General features: G+C 37.8%; 1 protein-coding gene and 1 long non-coding RNA gene across 2 annotated transcripts in view; one reads left to right on the top strand and one right to left on the bottom strand.

The window, feature by feature from the left end:
- Positions 1–11,424, bottom strand: part of SEPSECS (Sep (O-phosphoserine) tRNA:Sec (selenocysteine) tRNA synthase) — a 40,612-nt gene extending 29,188 nt beyond the window's left edge. Inside the window, exons 1-6 of the mRNA XM_003258545.4 lie at positions 11,098–11,424; positions 9,799–9,953; positions 7,718–7,836; positions 6,907–7,065; positions 5,865–6,018; positions 2,835–2,937 (exon numbers count right to left, since the gene is read on the bottom strand). Of these exons, the coding sequence (XP_003258593.1) occupies positions 2,835–2,937; positions 5,865–6,018; positions 6,907–7,065; positions 7,718–7,836; positions 9,799–9,953; positions 11,098–11,211 (804 nt within the window). The 5' untranslated portion in view covers positions 11,212–11,424. The remainder of the gene's footprint in view (positions 1–2,834; positions 2,938–5,864; positions 6,019–6,906; positions 7,066–7,717; positions 7,837–9,798; positions 9,954–11,097) is intronic.
- Positions 11,425–11,482: 58 nt separating this feature from the next.
- Positions 11,483–21,059, top strand: part of LOC105738309 — a 46,596-nt gene continuing 37,019 nt past the window's right edge. Inside the window, exon 1 of the long non-coding RNA XR_001114098.2 lies at positions 11,483–11,595. This is a non-coding gene — a long non-coding RNA (uncharacterized LOC105738309). The remainder of the gene's footprint in view (positions 11,596–21,059) is intronic.

The following is a 21,059-nucleotide window of genomic DNA, read 5'->3' as shown; positions in this document are numbered from 1 at the left end:
GCAAGCTCCGCCTCCTGGGTTCATGCCATTCTCCTGCCTCAGCCTCCTGAGTAGCTGGGACTACAAGTACACACCACCACATCCAGATATATTTTTTTTTTATTTTAGTTTTGTAGAGATGGAGTCTCGCTTTGTTGCCCAGGGAGGTCTCAAACTCCTGGCTTCAAGTGATCCACAAGCTTCAGCCTTCCAAAGTGCTGGAATTACAGAGGTGAGCCACCATACCCACCCTCTCTTAGTTTTAACCTCTTCAAATGCACCACCAAATTTTCTAGTATTTAAAAATATGTTGTATCATTAAAATGATCATTATGAAAACTTTATAGGCATCTGAAGGGTACAGAAATATAACACTAAAAAAATTACATGTACACAATGAATATAACTATGTAAAAACAATATGCATATAAAAAGAGAAAAAGTAAATACATGAATTGTTAAGGGTATTTGTTAGGGTAATAGCATTATGAGTGATCTTCTACTCCTTCCTCACTTTCCTAAACTTTTAGTAATGCTGATGGTATTTGACTTTTAAAAGAGAAGCTGCTAAAAATTACACAGAAGAAGAGCAATGGGGAAAGGGAAAGGAAGAATAAAAATCAATCACTGAAATAAAATGTTTTTCAAGATTTCCAGTGTAGAAAATTGTACCCTTCCTCTATGACCATACAAATTAGATATAACCTAGTCTACAATAAGTGAAGAAGCCTTAAAAAGTTAAAGAATAACAAAAAGAAATACCAAGGAAATGGTAAACAGTCTTTCTCTAAAGGTTTTAAGAAATCCCAACACACCATGCCTTAAACCCACTCCACCTCTGGACTTGCTATATAAATTAATCCATTTCCTTATTGGTTTAAGCCAACTTGAGTTGGGTGTCTTACTTGCTGCCAATGACATCCTAACTGATACAAAGTTGAGTAAGGAAATTAAGCAAATCAGCGATTACTATTTCATGTAAACCACATTTATGTAAAAGATGATACTAGTATACTAAAAATAATATAAAAGACAAAAAAAATGTACTAGATAGTATCTATCGTGCTTCAGAGCATTTACCATATTGGAGTAGGCCACAGCTAATCTGTGAATAACTTATGCCCACATAACACAAATCACACATGTATGTCAAAACTGAATGTGTATATTAACATCACTGCGCACACAAACTATGTAGTCCATATCATACATGCATAAATACAATACTTCATTTATTCACTGACTGTTCAGTAACCAGTTATTAACTGTCCATTATGTACCAGATATTGTCCTAAGTATTGAGGGCACAGCAGTGAACAAAACAAAGTTCTACCCCAACAGAACCTTAATTCTAATTACTGTCAATAACAAACATTATATCAAATGGTGATAAGTGTTCTGGAGAAAAATAGCAAGGAGCCATCAATTTTAAGAAACATCACTACTTTATATGTCACTACGTTAAAAAAAAAACCATTGCCTATTAACATTGTAAGATACCACTGATTATAAGACATCACAATTTCAGATGTCAAAATGTAGAACATTGCATCTTAAAATCAATGAACATGGTAAAAAAGCAAAAAGAAGGATAGAAAATGCTAGCAACAGCTGGGCGCAGTGGCTCACACCTGCAATCCCAGCACTTTGGGGGGCCGAGGGGGGAGGCTGGCTTGAGCCTAGGAGTTTGAGACCAGTCTGGGCCGCATGACAAAAGCCCATTTCTAGAAAAAATACAAAAAGTTGGCTGGGTGTGGTGGCACACACCTGTGGTCCCAGCTACCCGGGAAGCTGAGGTAGGAGGATCACTTGAGCATGGGAGGTTGAGGCTGCAGTGAACTGTGGTTGCACCACCACACTCCAACCTGGACAACAGAAAGAGACCCTATCTCAAAAAAATAAAAAAGTAGAAAACGCTAGCGAGGAAGGGGGAAGTATTAGATAGGGTTTGACATGTATGTCAAAACTGAGTATATATATTAACATCATTATGCACACAAACTATATAGCCTATATCATACATGTATAAATGAACACAATATTTCATTTATTCATTCACTTTGTTCAGTAACCAGTTATTGATTGTCAATAATAACAATCATTGATTGTCATTCCTTTCTGAGGAAGTCTCACTGACCTAAAGAAAGCTACGTAACTCTCTAGAAGAGCAGTCCAGTGAGTGGGATGAGCAAGAGCAAAGGCCTGGAAGTGCAGGCACATGACAAAATGGAAAAAAAAGTAAGGCAGCAAGGATGGTTGGAGCACAGCAGGCAAAAGGAAAGCAGTGGAAAATGAAATCAGCAAATCAGCAAAGGCCTGAATACACAAAGCCTTGCAGGCCATAGTTCTTATTATAAGTGACATGGGAAACAAAGACATATTTTCAAAATTAGAACCTAAAACAAATGACCAGGATCTAGCTGATGCTTAAAAAAAAAATACAAAAACAGCTATATACTAGTATGTTTATAAATGAAGTCACTTCTAGTCTAAGATAATAAGGTACAATAATTCCTTATAGACCAAATCATATATTTTTTAAATTGTATAATCCAGTATATTAGAAAAATGAAAATCCTGGTAATGAAACAGTCTCAGAAAGTTAAAAGTTAAACTACTAAAGTAGTTCTATGTTGATTTCAGCCTACCAAAGCTATCAGTCCAATTATCACCATAGTACCAAAGAATAATGACTTTTATTGAGAGATTATCAGATGTAAGTTCCTAACACAACCTGAAACAGAGAGTCATAAATAACTGTTTTTATGATATCAGATTGTAAGAAAAAGTAATAATCCTATAATATGGTAAAATGAATTTTTCCTTGACATATATATCATTTTAAACTCTCTTACCTGCTGAATGAGATGCATACACTTTGAAGACTGCACTCCATAAGCATTATTGACTATATGTGGAATGTCATAATTAGCACAAATCACAGCCAGTTCTTCTAATCTATAAACATAAATATTCAATAGAAAGACATACTCACACTGTGCTTTATAAATGATAGTGCAGAAACTTTTTTAAAAATTTAATAGTTATCCTTATGTACACCAAGGGAAAAAAACGACAAACACTGAAATTTCTATTGCAGTATTTTGACATGTAATTCAGCAGCTTGGAAATACATAGCAAGCTCTTTCGAATAAACCTAAAAAGGCTTTTAAACTAATGTTATCAATATATGAAAAAAAACAAAAATTTATGTAGATGGCAAATCATTTTAAAATTAAAAATTCCCTAAACAGAAAGCCAGAAGATTATTTATAATGACCCCTCACAAGATGGTATGCTCTTTTTTTCCACTTTTGGTTGCTTACCATAGTGAAGCTAGTATCTGCAAAATAATTAGCATATCTGGAATCTTAAGAAATCTCACATTAAACATCTCATAAAATAAAAAATGCATTCTCAAATAGACTTTAATGTATTAAAAAATACAGAACATTAAAATGTGTCATTACCAAAATAACTAACATTTTCCAACAACTTGGATACTGAGGAATCTTCTAAATAGCTACTGGTTTTAAATCCACCCTTATCTACTCTTACTTTTTCATTTTACACCTCTCATATTAATCTAATTTGAGAGTCTAACTTTATGCAAAGTAAGGTAATAAATTTCAGTGACAGCATAATAAATAGATGTTCTTTCACAAAGCCAAATACTTCTTGAGACTGAGCTCATCTTTAATAGAAATGTCTTCATGCTATGAGACTAAAACTAAATCCTATGTTTTAGTAAAATTATTAAAAGTTTTCTTTCTAAAGTATGAAGAATTTGAAAGCATTTCTATGCAAGTAAAGTCCTTTTTGACAGGATATACTTCAAATATATAGTTTGAATTACCGATGTACGCACAATACATGCCCTATTTCTAGTAGATGTCATTAATACAGTTTTAACTGTAAGTAGGAATACCATTATGTTCATCTGTTACAAGTTTTGTTTTTGTCCAGTTTGCCTCAGACCAAAAACAAGTTATCAACTTGCTTGCTTGAAGTCTTATGAATTAAAAACTCATTTTATCATTCATTTTCACAAACCCTACAAATTGATATAGAAATCCTTTTTATTACTTCAAACTAATCAGATGATGTTTTTAACAAAATAGACCTTCTGGGATACACCAAAGTATTTTCTTCGTAAAATAAAAGGCACTTTCATATGTGCGTGTTCTAATGAAAATATTCCTTAATAAAGAACTTCTTTGAAAATAAGGCTCCATAACATTAAGCTCTATTTTTAAAAGAAAAAAAAATAACTTGTGAGTAGTTTTAAATAATCTGAATTACCTTAATCTGTTAATGGTTAGGGTGTGTTAAAAAAAAAAGTATTAAATGAAAGGAGAAGCAGAAAAAATATTTTTCATATGTATCAAATTGTTTTCTAACTTAGAAGCCAATTTAAGGCGTTTATCAGTTAGAAGAAATAATACCCTTCTTTTTTGCAATATCTCCCTTAATTGAATTTCCTCCACAATAGTTTTTGTCTGATTAACTAATAAAAACAAAATGTATACTGTAACCAAAAAATTAAGACTATAAAGGAATGAAGCTGATGTAAAAAAAAACATGTGGTTTTAAAATTTAATAAAGTCAGAAATTCAAACATTACTGTGCATCACCCTTTTCCTAAACTTCACTCTTATTCAGAAATATTCATTACATAACGGTGACAAATGAGAATTTTTCTGACTGATAAAAAACTTCATTAAATTTTTTCTAAACGAGATAATACAGGTAAAACACTTAACGCTGTGCCACGCATACTGTAAACATTCAACAGACGTTAGTCAAAATGAAACAAAAGCAAAGTATCCACAAGGATAAGTAATCCAACTAATACAAATATCCATATGCTGTTTTTCAAAATGTGATTTCTATCACATTAAAAATTTTATAGCTATCAAAACCATCAATAAAGAACAATGCTTATTTAATATTTCAATACAAATTTGAAATCTGGTAAGTAATGAATAAACCACAAAGCATATGAAAAGTAATCTTAGAGTAGACAGGCTCATGAATGTAGCAAGGTAAATTTTTAAGAGCACAGTTAAAAAACTGTCTCTTACAATCTGCCTATAAGACAACAAAAGCCAACATGGCATTCATTACTGCCAAATAATGTAATTCCATGCATTAAAACCAAAGTATAACTTGATGCTACAAGAAAAGCCCGAAGTCGATATAGTTCTTACAAATTATTACCACTTCCATTCAAAATGTTAAAATGAAACAACAAAAAAAATTGTAGTCAAAAACAGAAATCTGTATTACTAGACCTGAGCCTATTACATTTTCAGAATAAAAATGTGTGGCTATCCTTTAGAAGAGTAAACCTTTACTTTTTCTTTCCTTTTTGCTTTTATTTCTTAAATATTTGTATTATTCTCAAAACGCAGACAATGACAACCACTATGCACACCTAAGGTATAATCTGAGTTAATCTTCCAATTACAGAAATTTGAAAGTAAACAATCCTAATTTTTTTTAATTTATTAATACTGATAGCAATGAAAAGAAGTAAACCCAACATTTAGCTTAGAAAAGAAACTTCTATTAAATAATAAGAAAAAACATGCTAAGAGATCAGAAACAGGGCAAAGAGCAAGAAAACAGAGACGGTCTGCATCGACTCAGGTGATAAAGGGAGCTCCCCACCCTGTACTAGTTATTTTTCCTTGTTATATTTCAAATGGTTGGTTTCCCAAGCCATTAACGCTATTTCCCCACAAGGTCAATCTATTCTCTTAGAAAAGACCATTCACCTATTTATTATGAAGTGTTATTTAAGCATATTTGAGAATTAGTATATCATATTTTATTTAAAAGACTGATAAACAGCTAAAGGACAATATTCACAAATCATTTACCTATCAGGCACCCTTGGAGCAAAACAGGATGTAGTAGAATGAATACACAGAATGTAATCAGGCCCAAGTTCCTGGACTTTAGCCTCCACTGCTTTCAGGTCTGTACGCAGCTCGTCACCTTCCAAAACATTTTCTATCACCACAGGCTCAAAACCTAACCAAACCAACCAGAAAACAAAATGTTAGTGTGAACTAAAATAAGGGAAGATCCTGAAACTCTAGGAAGCATGCTATTCTACACAAGAACTCTTAATATTTATTTTGGTAGATTAACCTTCCTCTGGTAATAAACACATGGCTCAGTACTGGTATTAGTCAAAGGCATGTCAAAATAATGTGAGAGACTACTACACAATTTTAGGACCATAAGTCTCTTTAACACTTGGATATGACAAGAATGAATTCTGGAAAGCAAGGAAAACAAATGTTAAATAGATATCTATAGAAGTAATAACATAGACACTGATGACAAAAAGGATCACTTTAATCCAGTTCAATTTCAATCCACAGAAAATTAAGTCTACTTATTCTCTGGTGATATTTCTGTTTTATTTTAAAGTTCACTTTATTTCAGAGATGGACATAAATAATAATACAATTCACTCAGTGAAACAAATCACAATCATCTACTTAATGTTTTATCTCTAAAGAAAAACATAATAAATTTCAGCAGCCTAAGGATCACTGATCTATCTCATAGCCTACAAAAGCCTCCTATGAAAACAAAATGTATACTGTAAATTTTGCATAAAAATTGTTTTCACATTTTCAATTAAAACAGTACACTTAACTAGTATATAAGCAAAGGTCCCACAACAAATAATAATTATGGAACCATAGATATTTAAGTATCCATAAACTTAAAAGTTGCATAAAGTAATACAAATATTAAATTTTGTTACATATATTTTACCACAATTTTTTCTTTTCAAAAAGCAATAGAGAAGAGAGTTAGTTTATTTTTCATTTATCTATCTTTATATAAGAAACCTGAATTTCCTAATTATGATGTTTAAAACATTATATATGACACTTCTCTTACCTGCAGTGATCATGGATTTAAAGCAGGACTTCTGGTCTATTCGTGGCCATATAATATACTTTGCCTTTGGTCTTTTGTGTCGTAATGTTAAGAAACACAGAGTTAGACTCATACCAGTTGCCATAGGAACTACAAAGCAGTTGGCTACTGTATGGACACCTACAAATGAGAAGCAAAACAGAAATCTGTTATCCCGCTAAGCACCCAGCAGCCTTCTTGAGGAAATAATATATTTCATCTATAAAATAGTAAGAGTCGTAGCCCTAGTGCTTCTGTTTCTGTACTCACTCTTGGGAAGCTCAATGCCAAATTCAACTTCTGGGCTTATGGCTCTGATTTTCTATCTTATTCTAAAGACTTTTTATTTTAAAAAAAAAAAAAGTCTTTTCGGCCGGGCACGGTGGCTCATGCCTGTAATCCCAGCACTTTGGGAGGCCGAGGCGGGCGGATCGCAAGGTCAGGAGATCGAGACCATCCTGGCTAACACGGTGAGATCCTGTCTCTACTAAAAATACAAAAACAAATTAACCGGGCATGGCGGCGGGCGCCTGTAGTCCCAGCTGCTCAGGAGACTGAGGCAGGAGAATGGCGTGAACCCAGGAGATGCAGCTTGCAGTGAGCCAAGATCGTGCCACTGCATTCCAGCCTGGGCGACAGAGCGAGACTCCGTCTCAGAAAAAAAAAACAAAAAGAAGTCTTTTCAGAAGCCACTCATACTCTTTTTGGAAAGGAGCAGTAATAAATGAAATGAGTCAATGGTGTGTGTGTGTGTCCAGTCAGCCAAAAGCATTATGATTAAGATGGTACATACCAGCCAGCTTTATAATGTCCAGGACCAAAGAATTGGTAATTTTGTTCAAAAGGCTAGAGCCTGCAGCTTTTGGTTGCACAGCAGAAATATCACCCGATCGTCCAATGCCATGAATGAACCTAAGCAAAAAAATGGGCCAAAAGCTGGACAAATACATTCAGCATTCCGAGTAATACAATGTACAAATATGCAAATATAATAACCAAAAAAACACCAGGAGCAATTTTTGGCTGTTACAGATATATGTCACAAACTATTAATGATGTGGAACTCTCCTACTTAAATTGAAACAACTTCATCAATTATGCTGTCATAGCTAGTTTCCAAAGACGGCCACCATCAATTCTTTTTCTCCCTATGCCCACATGCTACTCCCACAGCAAGAGATGGAGTCTACTTCCTCTCCACTTGAATCTGGGCTGAACTTAGCGACTTGCTTGGCCAGGAAGAATCTAGCAGAAGTGACTGTGTGAAATTTTCATGCTAGGCATACCTTCAGATGACTAAACTCTCAGCTAGTATCTGACTGCAACTACATGACAGACCCAAAGCAATACTTACCCCACTGAGCCCAGTTAATCCAAAAAGCTATGAGAGGTAATAATAAATGTTTTAAGCCACTTAATTTTAGGGTGGTTTGTTCTGTAGCAATAGAAAACTAGAATATATGAAACATTAAATTATCTGTTTTTTTTTTTTTTTGAGATGGAGTCTCGCTCTGTCGCCCAGGCTGGAGTGCAGTGGCGTGATCTTGGCTCACTGAAAGCTCCACCTCTCAGGTTCCCGCCATTCTCCTACCTCAGCCTCCCGAGTAGGTGGGACTACAGGCGCCCACCACCACGCCGGGCTAATTTTTTTGTATTTTTAGTAGAGACGGGGTTTCACCATGTTAGCCAGGATGGTGTGGATCTCCTAACCTCGTGATCCGCCCGCCTTGGCCTCCCAAAGTGCTGGGATTACAGACGTGAGCCACCGTGCCCAGCCAAATTATCTTTTTTCTTTACTTTTCCCCTAATCACACACTGGGCTAAGTTCCAGTGATGGTTCAAATATTGCCTTAATTTTAAAAGAACTATATGCTCCTAGAAAATCAGTGTGCAAATCTCATTTTAAATTAGACGATATTATACATTGTTTAAAGATACCTCTCAATACTCTTTAAAACAAAAAACTCTTTTGTAATTTGAGTAATTTCTAATTGACAGTCAAATGTATCAAAAATTCGGTATGGGGGATTATCGAAGAATACTAGTGTTGTACTTCCTCACCACTGAAATCTCATGTACAAAACGTTTCTTACATATATTATCAACCGTGTTACCAGCAAACTGTTAACTGAAATTTTCATCCAAGTTAGGCATTATCATCAGTTTTGACTGCAGTGGTTTTTTACTGAAATACAAATTCTAGTATGCCCAGGAAATTTTCATTATAATGTAAAAGCATGGAAGACAGGGGTTTCATTTAAAAGAGTTTACACTTCACAGAAAGTTTAGCAGACAGGGCAAGGAGTGATCATATTAACTACCAATTAAATCGTTATCAAAATTGATGAAAACCTTTCTGCAATAATGCAAAAGAAAAAGGTCACTTAATAATCTAATACACCTTTCCCTGTAACTATTGCAACAGAGAGGTATTAATAAAATGGGATTCAGTTTAAACACAGTTTAAAACAATTTAAAGTTGATAACTATAAATCATTCTAAAAAAAAAAAAACACTACCAATGTTAGAAAAGAAATATGGAAAACTATAAACAACCTTAATGGATTTTGACCTCTTACAACCAGATATGTTTATTAGGGTAACCGTTCCTAAGAAAATGTATAGCCTGTGTTAGTCACCCAGAACCTGACAGGGTAACTCCACATATTTTTACTCTATTGTCTTTGAAAATCACCTGCTGAGTTAAAATTGTTTCCATCTCCCTGTTGCATTTGGTTTACATATCCATTAGAGCAGGAAAGAAGTGGTTTACAAACAGACATTTGATAATCTAATAAGATGAATACTGCTGCCATTATTTTGAACCAAAAATAAATAAACGATATATCTCCCTTACTACTTAAAAAAAGATACCTGTAATGACGACGAGCAACCAATGCGGATGCCACTCTCCCTTCCCTTTCTCCCACACCACAATTGCCTAAGAAATTGTTGCTGTCCATGATTGCAAGTTCATGTAAAAAGAGTTCAAGTGTACTTTCATCCCAGCCATTCTCTGGACACTTGCCCTTAAAAAAAAAAAAAAAAAACTTATGATTATATTTAATAAAACTATCGTTCTCTGGAACACTACAGGAATACATTTTTTATTTTTAATGTGTATTTTGCCACGCTCCTTGTTTTCTAAAATTCAGGCATAAATTCACCACTAGATAGAGAATGCAAGGAGGCAAAACATTTGCACATTTGATTACATTTACAGATTTCGAGAAGTGATGATAAATGCATCCAATGAGGTTTACTCAGATATTTAAATTTCCGTAAGTGAAACTAACTGAAAACCAATACACCACATCCCCAGTGAAGATGCTTCAAACCAGGGCGCTACGACTGGGGCGGTGGGACGTGGAGAAGGGCGGTAGTTGTCAAACTTCAAAGAAATATTGGCCAGGCGCGGTAGCTCACGCCTGTAATCCGAGCACTTTGGAAAGCCAAGAATGGCCGATCACTTGAAGTCAGGAGTTTGAGACCATCCTGGCCAACATGGTGAAACCCTGTCTCTACTAAAAATAAAAACATTAGCCGGGTGTGGTGGCGGGTGCCTGTAGTCCCACCTACTCGGGAGGCTGAGGCAGGATAATGGCATGAACCCGGGAAGCGGAGGTTGCAGTGTGCGGAGATCGCGACACTGCACTCCAGCCTGGGCGAAAGGGCGAGACTCTGTCTCAAAAAAACAAACACACCAAAACTTTTAATGAAATTAAAATACAGTAACGCTGGCAGGAGGGAGACCTGTGAAGTTCCGCGGAAAGCACGTGGTTCGAGTTAGCCTACGGTGGTCTACAAACACCATTATGTGCTCTGAGTCGTTGAGGGTGGTGAAAGATGGAGGTGCAAACTTTGCCCTTTCCGCGAATAAAAAAGTACATTGGGACTTTCCCTCACTTCCGCATTCTGAAGTTAGAAACAGCGGGACTCAGAACCCCGACTTCAACACCCCCTTATAAGAACACCCTTTGGCTTTCACTGGCTTTGGCAAGGCTGAGAAGGCACAGACCGCAGTCGGTCAGCTAGGGCAAGCCAAGCTGAGACAGACTTGGGACTAGTCTCAAGCAGCAAAGAGCTGCCGGTGAGGCAGCACCAGCGGGGACGGCCGGCGGGGCCAGAGCCCCGGGGTCGCAGCAGCTGGGGAGGGGACCGACAGCTCGGTACCTTCTCCAGAAGCAGCCGTATGAGGTGCTCATGCGAGCGGCGGGCCTCATAGCCCTGCCGCACGTAAGCCGGCGACACCAGCCGCTCGCCCGCCGCGAAGCTCTCGCGGTTCATGACAGCGGTGGCAACAGTGGCGAATAAGCGGGAGCACTAGCTCCACACGCCAGACACAAGACGGAACCAGAATGCAACTCGCCGCCTGGACGGTACGGCAGCGCCTTGGGACAAAAAAAAAAAAAAAAAAAAAAAAAAAAAGAAAAACACTTCTCGTTCGTGCACATGCGCAGACCTTCTCAGATGGCGCTCCAGGAGGAAGTTGGCGTATTTGAGCATGCGCGAGGGAGTCCGCGCTTTTCGCTGACTTCAGGCAAAGGAGGGACTGAAGTTAGCCCAGCCCCGCTGCGGCTGATTGGTCTAGTTAAACCCAGGTGTTCCTGATACGAACTTCAGGAAAGGATTTTACACTTGTGCAGACCGGGCGAGCAGAATAAGAACCAGGTACGTGGGTTTTTCCAAGTTCTGTGTTTCAGTCCTGTTGGATGGTTGAGATCTGTGCAGGGTCTGTGCTTCTGCCTTATTCAAACTGTTTGTCAGATGCCAGAACCTTCGATCTTTACTTTGATACATTTCCACACTTATTACTGCCTCGCAACCCCATAGGAAATAGCAGTGCCCCACTCCTTTTCCTCTTTACACTACTGTTTAGCCATAGCACTTACCACTCACCACGTGACATGCCAGACGTTTGTTTATACACACACACATCCATGAATGTAAACTCTCTAACCTAACGGCAGGGCCTCGGTTTTTGCTGCGGTGCCCCCCTCCCCCGGGCACCTAAAATAGTGCCCAGAATAAAGTAGGGCCTAAAAAAAAAGTTGATATTGAATTAATGAATTAGTTTGACCATTCTGAAACTATCCCCAAGAACATTTTGTAAAATTGATTAAGGGGGGGAAAAAAATCCAACTAGGCTTACAGCTGCTGTTATTAAGCCAGCTTGCCGTATGGCCGCCTTTCTTGTAGCTGGTTGCTACTTACTACCCCAGGAGAATGTGGCCTTTGTCACAAGACTCTTCATTCTTTTTCTGCTCTATAGATAAAATCTAAGACATTATGAGAAGATAAGCTTTCTATTTGCATTGCTTCTTTAGATCCCGCATACCAACAAAACTAAGGATGCCAGCTTGTCTAGAAGGCCCAATAAAAAGCTGATTCATGGAGGAATGCAATTGTCACATCCTAATGATTTCATCTCCCTTACCCTAACGAATCCATAACCCCAAATTTTCCAGCCCCTCACCCTCCACAAATCCCCTTAAAAACCTTTGCCTAGAACCCCTTGATGAAATGGATTGAAGCTTGAGAACTCTTCCTGTTTCCTGGCTTGTAACTTGTGATTATTAAAACTCTTTGTCTGCTGCAAGCCTGCTGTCGGAATATTGGTGTGTTCCTGCACAGCGGGCATAGGAACCTGGCAGTCCTGTAACAATTCAACAACTTAGAGGTTCACTGCTGGAGATCCCTGCCTTCAGTTTCCTTACAATCTTCATCTTATGTGAGCCTACAGTAATTCCTGACATTGCTTTCACCTGGTGGTATGCCCGCTTGCACTGATTCACACCCACTAGCAAGAGCCGATTGTTAAATGTTCAGTGATTTTGTGAGCTAGTTTTTAAATACAGCCACTCAAAAATTATATTAAAAGCAAAAGTAAAAATACTCAAAATTCATCACTTCCTAATTATTTTACATTTTACTATTATCTATGCTCTTCAGGTTATTTACATGCATTTTATCTATATGGTGGAAATTCAATATAATGTCATACTACTGCACATCTTCCAACTCCCCTTTTGATGATGTCACGTTGGCCATGGTGGGAGCATTTACACCATGGAAATCAGTAAACACCACAAATCAGGCCCTTACCCTCCAACCCACTCCCCTAGAAGTCAGTTGTTCAACATGTACCAGCTCATCACTGTTTCTACTGCATGTTCGCATGGCATCCAGCTATTAATATGTATCAGTCTGTTTATGGTATTTGTTGAATTACATTTCAATTGTTAATTTTCTGTCTCAACTAGACTGTGAGCTCCTGGTTGACAAGGGCTATATTGATATCTGTGTTCAAAGCACAGCACTAAATACATAATAGCTGTTTGATAAATATTTGTTGAATGACATAGAGCATTTAACTACTTTAAACAGAAAGGTAAACCACAAAACAACAAGAACTTAGCTTACTTTCTAAATGACTATTTTTCAAACTTTTGGAAAGTTGAGTTCTTATTCTCAAAATGCAACTATTTTTGCAACTTCTTCTTTGGAAAAGCCTTCAAAGCTGCTTTGTCAATCACATGCAAAATGTGCAAAAATCCCAAAATTAATGTCATTACTGAATGGACATGCCAGGTTTTTAAGCCAGCTTGTTCTCTCACCTTCTTCACCATCTTACTTCAGAAAAATGTTTGTCTGTTTCCAAAAATTAGTCATTGTCAAGATATGCATTCATTAAAGGTATTCAAAAGATACCAGCTTTGGAAGCAATTTCAAGAGAAGTATTCTAAAATTACTTTCATCCATTCACTCACCCAACAAGTATTTATCCATATCCCCGTTTTACAGATGAGGAAAGCAAAGCTCAAGAAGTTTGAGTAATGTATTTAAGGTTATACAACGAGTGACACTAGCAGAATTTAAACCTGTGTGTTCTGGACCTATTTTAAATGATGCTATCTATTAAAAATAGTATGTAATTATTATTTTAAAATAGTAGTTTGTAACTACTATTTTAAAATAGTATGTAATTACTATTTTTAATAATATTATGTAATTACTATTTTTCATAGGGCAACGTCAGAATAACCTCATGGTCTTTACAAGATGAAGCATCATTTAAAATAGGTCCAGAACACACAGGTTTAAATTCTGCTAGTGTCACTAGTTGTATAACCTTAAATACATTACTCGAACTTCCTGAGCTTTGCTTTCCTTATCTGTAAAATGGAGATATGGAAGAGGCAGTTATGATGATTAAATGAGAGGTAATTGCTCAATGACATCTTCCCCTAGATAGACTGACTATACAAATGGACAATGGCCAGATCATATGTGATAACAGAACTCCCACCCACAACCTCTCTATCAACTAGCCTTCCAAACCACCACCTCTGCAGCAATCAGCCAAGAATGGTTAAGACTTGGGCAATGACTGCCAGCTTCCCTCTTTTATTACTCGCTTCTAACTTAAGACCAACCAGAGAAAGCTAAATATCCTCCTTAAACAAATTACGTAAGATGCCTTGTTTCTGGTTAGCCATCCTCTAGCTTCTCCTTGCCAACACCTCCAATCGGCACACCTGAATTCTTCCCCGTACCTGAATCTTTCACTATAAAGCTTTCCCAGTCCCCTGCCTGCCTTTGAGACTCTTGACAAATGCAAATGATGGTGACTGACTCCCTTCTCTAGCAAGTTCTGAATTTCCAGTTTTCCCGGAGACTTCACTGAGACATGGCCTATGCTGTCCATGGCGGTGGACCTCAGCCTTTGGCCACTTGTGGTGCCCACAGGGGCTCCTTGTGCCTTGTTGCTTATGGCTTGTCAAGTCCATGCCAACATGGTAAGTCAGTGCTGTCTTGAAACTCCTCCCTGTTTGCCTTGAGTTCCTAAGCTATTCATTTGAAGTCTGGTACTCAGATTTTGTTACTGGTTCCTATTTGCATCCTTAGTGGAATCAGGCAATTCCTTTTCATCCTTTGTGCTGTCCTTTGTACTTCTATTTTGTATTGTGCTATCTAAAAGTGTTGTTTTCCATAAGAGGGAGAATCATAGGGTAGAACATGGCCATGGGCCCTACAACCCTGTTGTTTAAGCCAGTTTCACAGACCGATGAGTTTGCAGTTCTCACCAGACTACATCCATTTGGACAAATTTTGTTGTGGGTCACCAATAAAACTAGATGAAGTTCTCCCTTCATCTTGATTTTTTGTTCTGAGGGCTTGCTTTTGATCCAAAGAAAGAGGTCATTCTGATATTCTGCCTGCCAGGGGGCACAGATTGTTCGGTCTGTGTTCAAAAGGGGCAAAAATCAGGCTGGGGGCTGAGACAGCATAAGCACAAGCATAACTTTCAACACAGTAGCCAGCGTTCATGGGGTGCTCTAAGTCTAAATCCTCTCCACCAGGAAAAACTTCTGCTTCTTATACATACTCTCATTACAATCCTAATGCTTGTGCCTATCTCTCTAAGTGGCATAACTTCAGCAATGAGGAGTTGGGCCTTCAGTGGCCGCTCTGGGAAACACTTGACAAATTTTTTTATTTGATGGGCAAGAAAAGAAAGGGAATTAAGATTTCTTGGGTCTGATGGGCAAGTTTTTGAGTGGTACACAGAGGCCTCCAAAGGAAATTCTGATTCAAGAATTATTCCACTAAAAGATGCTTTGGCTAAAGCTAACAAGCAATTTGACATCTTAAGCAACAACAAACTAGACTCATTTCCTAGTAAATCTTCCCCTTTGGGTTGGCTCCCTATATCCAGATGTCCCTCTTATCCCTTAGCCTTCTGCTATCTCTCTTTCTTCACTTCCATCAACCCCCCCCCTTCTCTTCCTCTTGTCCAGGACTCCTGCATTTTCCCAGCAACTCTCCTAAAACTCTAAAATGTCAATTGCTTCTAAAGATCCCTCTCCCCTCAAAAGCCAGGTATGCAGGCAACTGCAGAATTTAAACTTTGCACCAAGATGAATTAAGAGCAATAATCAAGCATTTTTCTACTTCCAAGTAAGACCAGCAACTATTTATAGAAGAATTTAGGATTCATTTGAATGCATATGATTCAGGGTTACCTAACCTAAATATATCGATGTATACATATATTGGCCAGATCCTCAGGTGTTAAATCTTGGATTTAAAGAAAAGCTGATTGGACTGACATGAGAAGGGATCTACAAGGATCGCTTTTTCCCCAATAAACTTGAGTCTGAAAAAAAAAAAAAAAAAAAAGCCCTGTAAAGTAGAACACAGCCTCCTGAAAGCAACATCCCAAATGTTTTCTATAAATATCTGTTGTACCGTAATTCAATAATGCAAACACAGACAAGATGAAACTATAGGAGATTTTCAGGATAGACTATAATATACCTCCTGACAATATTCAGGAGTTAACAACGGTGCCAGTGTAACAGCAGCCCTTTCATCTTATTTTGTCAATGGAGTTAAAACCGAAACTAGAAGGCTAATTCAAAAGTAGAAATTAGAATGGAAAATAGCTCTTTACCTGAACTAAACACCTGTCAGAACATTTTGAAAGGGCTTTAGAATAAAAATGACACAAGGCCCAAAATAAACTATGGTCTTACAGATCAAACAGCTAGGTGGCCCTCTTCCCACCAGCCATTTTGACAAGGACACTTACAGATATTGTAAACCAGGAAAAAAGATTGTCCTATCTTATAAAAGAAAAACCAAGACAAAAAAAAAAAAAAATCCCTCAATTCCAATCAATGAGAGTGCTCTCAGAAGAAGAAAAATGCTCCCAATATCCTGCCTTGCCCTTATCTCTCAAGTGAATTAACTATATAGATGATGGTATTGTCTGAATGTGGTCCCCAGAATCTGTATGTTAGAAACTTAATCCCCAAGGCAAATGTGTTGGGGGATGGGGACTAATGGGAGATATTTAGGTCATGAGGGTTCTACCTCAGGGATGAATTAATGCAACTATAAAAATAACTTGCAGGAGTTAAGTTCATTCTTTCTGCTCTTCTGCCATGTGAGGACACAACATTTGCCCCCACTTGCCCTTCCACCTTCTGCCATGTGAGTTCCATAGCAAGAAGGCCCCCAACAGACACCAGATACCAGCGCCTTGATCTTAGACGTTCCAGCCTCCAGAACCATGAGAAATACATTTGTGTTCTTTATAAATTACCCAGTATTCTGTCATAGCAGCATAAATGAATGAAGACAGATGGTCAATCTCATCAATTCCTGGTAGGTACATCTGCTGCTCTTTCTGCATTAGACTTCACCACCTTTGCTGAGCCTCCTCCTCAGAGTAAGCATACACACAAGTGGTAGGTCTCTCAAATAACCCACAGGTTTTTTCAATCTCCCAGCCCTTAATTGTAACCCCTTGAGTGAAAACATCCCTTCCTGGTCTGTGAAACTACCCCTGCAAATTTAATAGCCTCCTCTTTGCAAATGGAATCGTAATATTAAATGTGCAAGAGAGGAATTGTTTCTTAAAGTTCCAGAAGACTCATCTATTCATAATCAAGTTGTGCCTACTGTGGATATACCTTTGCCTCCTACATTATGTTTGATGGATACCCCCACATGAAGGTCTTCACACTGTACCTGACATTTTGTGGCCTTAAAAGTCCACAGACATAGAAAAAAATAACTGGAGTAGAAACTGAAGAGAAGATAGGTTGTACCAAACTGTTACCTAATCATCCCCAATATCCCTTGAAGACAGAGCAAAGGAAGATTTTAAAGCTACCTTTGAAGGCCTTATATCTAATAGTCTTTTCATACCCTGCACTAGCGTTTGTAACACTCTAGTCTTGCCAGTAAAGAAACCAAATGTGTGAGAATATCAATTTTGCAAGACCTCAGGATAATCAACAGATTTTTGTTCCTTGCTTCCCAGTAGTACCTAACTCAGATACCATCTTGGCATCAATTCTACCTGAAGCCACTTGCTTCACTGTAGTGTGCTTTTGCTCTGCCTTTTTATTTATTTATTTATTTATTTTGGATGTGCCTCTAGACCATTTCTAGGACGGTCAATACCTTTTAGCTTTCACCTGGAGAAGATAACAATATACCTGGACAATCATGGGTTTTGTTGAAGCCCCCTCCTGTTTTTCCCAGTTCCTCAAACAGTTCTTAAAAGATCTGAATTTCTCTTGTGATTCAGTTCTGATATCATATGTAGATGATCTATTTTATTCAGAGAACAAGAAAACTTGTGAAAGTGTTCCATTTACTTGCTCTCAGCCTTAACAGAAAAGGAACAAAGTTTCAACAGAAACATTTCAACTTTTCCAAAGTACAATCCATTAGTTAGGATATGGTATGTCTAAGGAGGGAAGAACATTCTCTCATTAGGCAAAAGATTATCCAAACTTATTTTAGACCTCTCACTAAATGACAGTTGATAGAACTTCTAGGTTTAACTAGATATTGCATACAAATTTTCTGAGATTGTGATATCCTTTTATGAATTGACTTAGATCTCAGGAAGAGACTTTTTCTTCTGGGAACCCAAACTTGGAATAGGCTTTCTGCAATCTGAAGAAAGTTCTTCAACAGCTTCTTTCACTGGTCATCTATAACTACAAAAATCCCTTTGGTCTATTTATGTATAAACTATATGGATAAGCCCTTGGGGTTTTAATTCAACTTGATGGGAACCATCAAAACTCATGACTTACTATATATAGCCTTACCTTTGATCTGGTTGCAAAGGCTTTCCTGTCTTATCTATGTCGAAAGCTGCAATTAAGAAAAAAACAAAAATTACTTATCCATACTTAGGCTGAAATAGTTCTAGATTCCCCACTTGATCTCATGGTCCCTCATATAGTACTGACATTACCACTGACTGAAAACACACAACACTTTTCAGCCAGCTGATTAACTTCTTAGGATATTGCTACTCTCTTCCTCTCACATTACCATTCACTACTGCAGCACCCTGAATCCTGCCACTCTTCTGCCCCTAACCAGAAAGGGAGCCTCACAATAGTCTCACCTTAGCTAGGAAACTTTCTGTATTCATATTTGTCAGAGACTCCCACTGAGAACCTGACCTAATACTATTTGTTAATGGGTCATACCTCAAAACTGAAACTGGCTGAGGTGGGAGGATTGCTTGAACCCAGAAGTTCAAGACCAGCCTGAGCAACATAGCGAAATCTTGTCTCTACAAAAAGAAAAAAATTCGCTATGTAAGGTGGTGCATGTCTATAGTTTCAACTACTCACAAAGCTGAGGCAGGAGGATCTCTTGAATCTAGGAGGTCAAGGCTGCAGTGAGCCGTGATTATGCCACTGCACTCCAGCCTGAGTGACAGGGCAAGATCCCATCTCAAAAACAAAAACTGAAACTGCAGGTTATCAAGCAGGTTAGGGTATCACTAATTTCTCTTTAGAATATAGTGTTCTCTACCAGGGTAAAACTCAGCACAAATGCCAGAACATAATGCATGTATTACACCTTTTCAATTAATTGAAGACCAGAGAATAAACAAATGTACAGAAAGCAAATATGCTTTTGGAAGAGTACATGACTTTGAGATGCTTTGAGGAAAAAAAAAAAAGGGGGGAGTTTCTCATCTCTGCCGAAACTCCCAAAACAATAGACAACAAGTTAATGAGCTTTTTGATGCACTCTTGTTTCTTCGAGTGGTGGTCACTATAATGTAAAGGCTCATGCAAAAAGAGAAAATATGAAAGGTAAAGGAAATGCTCTAGCAGATCATTGTGACAAACAAGCAGACTTAACCAGTGTATGATCCTATCTGACCCCTCAGAGGATAAATCTCTGGAGGTATCCAAAGAGACAATTATAAAATATCAATGTTGGCGGGCGCGGTGGCTCATGCCTATAATCCTAGCACTTTGGGAGGCCGAGACAGGTGGATCACCTGAGGTCAGGAGTTCGAAACCAGCCTGGCCAACATGATAAAACCCTGTCTCTACTAAAAATACAAAAATTAGCCAGGTGTAGTGGCAGGCACCTTTAATCCCAGCTACTCAGAAGGCTGAGGCAGGAGAATCACTTAAACCTGGGAGGCGGAGGTTTCAGTGAGCTGAGATCGCACCACTTCACTCCAGCCTGGGTGAAAGAGTGAAACTCCATCTCAAAAATAAAATATCAATGTTTCGGCCAAACCTTTGAAAAGGAAGAATGAAAAACATCTGTTTGCATCATCGCTGGAATTCCCAAGACAGTGGTTTGGTGACATCAGATGACTTCAAATGGAAGTTAGCTAAATTTCTCCAGAAAACTGCTCATCATGGGACAGACAAATTGCCTACTCCCTTATATGGACATTAGTTGGGAAACTTGAAAAAGACAGCTGAGGTTATTTTGGGGTCATGTGTCAACCTGTTGACACATAATCCTGAAAAATCTGTAAAGGTGGGACATGGCCAAGAACCAAAGCCTCAACACCCTTTTGCACACCTTCAGATAGATTTTTAAAATGTTTTTATTGTATGTCTGTTTTCAGAGTAGACTGCAGCATTTTTCTGCCAAAAAGCTACAGTCATTACAGTCTTTCAAAAGCTGCGTGGTTTTATGTTTCCAACCTGGGGCATAACAACTTTTATATCAAATGACTAAAGCAAACACTTTATGGGAACTATTATAAAATAACACTTTTATAAAATAACTACCCCTTACTCAAAACTACACTATCCTTACCACCCACAATCTTCTAGACAGATTAAAAAAACCAATAGCATCCTTAAATTTAAATTAGCAAAACTTTCAGAAATCTTTGAGCTCCCTTGACCAAAGCTACTCCCGCTTTCACTAGCTTTTATGGTTACAGGGTTCATTATTCCCTTGGGAATATATTCCCATAAGAACTGGTAACTACAAGACCCATGCATTGAGATATTTCACTTTAGATAATAGACTCTGTCCTACTGCACACAAAAATGACAAAATATTTCAAGGAACTCATGGACCATACCCAGTTCTATCCCCAAGATCATTATGCCAGTATCCCCACAACGTCTTCCTAAACAGCCTCTTTGTGATCTTCAACAGGAAATTTTATGTATTTGGAAGTGATAACAGAAAAAAACTGTTCTTGAACCTCATCGAAAGTAGCCTTATCTAGCAGTGTTAATAGCAAACACAACAATGAAACTCCAGGAAATCAATCCCTGGGTACACATTTCACAACTAAAGAAGCAATTCAGAATGCTATACAA

This window comes from Nomascus leucogenys, chromosome 20 (genome assembly GCF_006542625.1).
Source record: "Nomascus leucogenys isolate Asia chromosome 20, Asia_NLE_v1, whole genome shotgun sequence".
NCBI lineage: Eukaryota > Metazoa > Chordata > Mammalia > Primates > Hylobatidae > Nomascus > Nomascus leucogenys.
The sequence above is the reverse complement of the archived record's forward strand: the minus strand, read 5'-3'. Positions and strand labels throughout refer to the sequence as shown.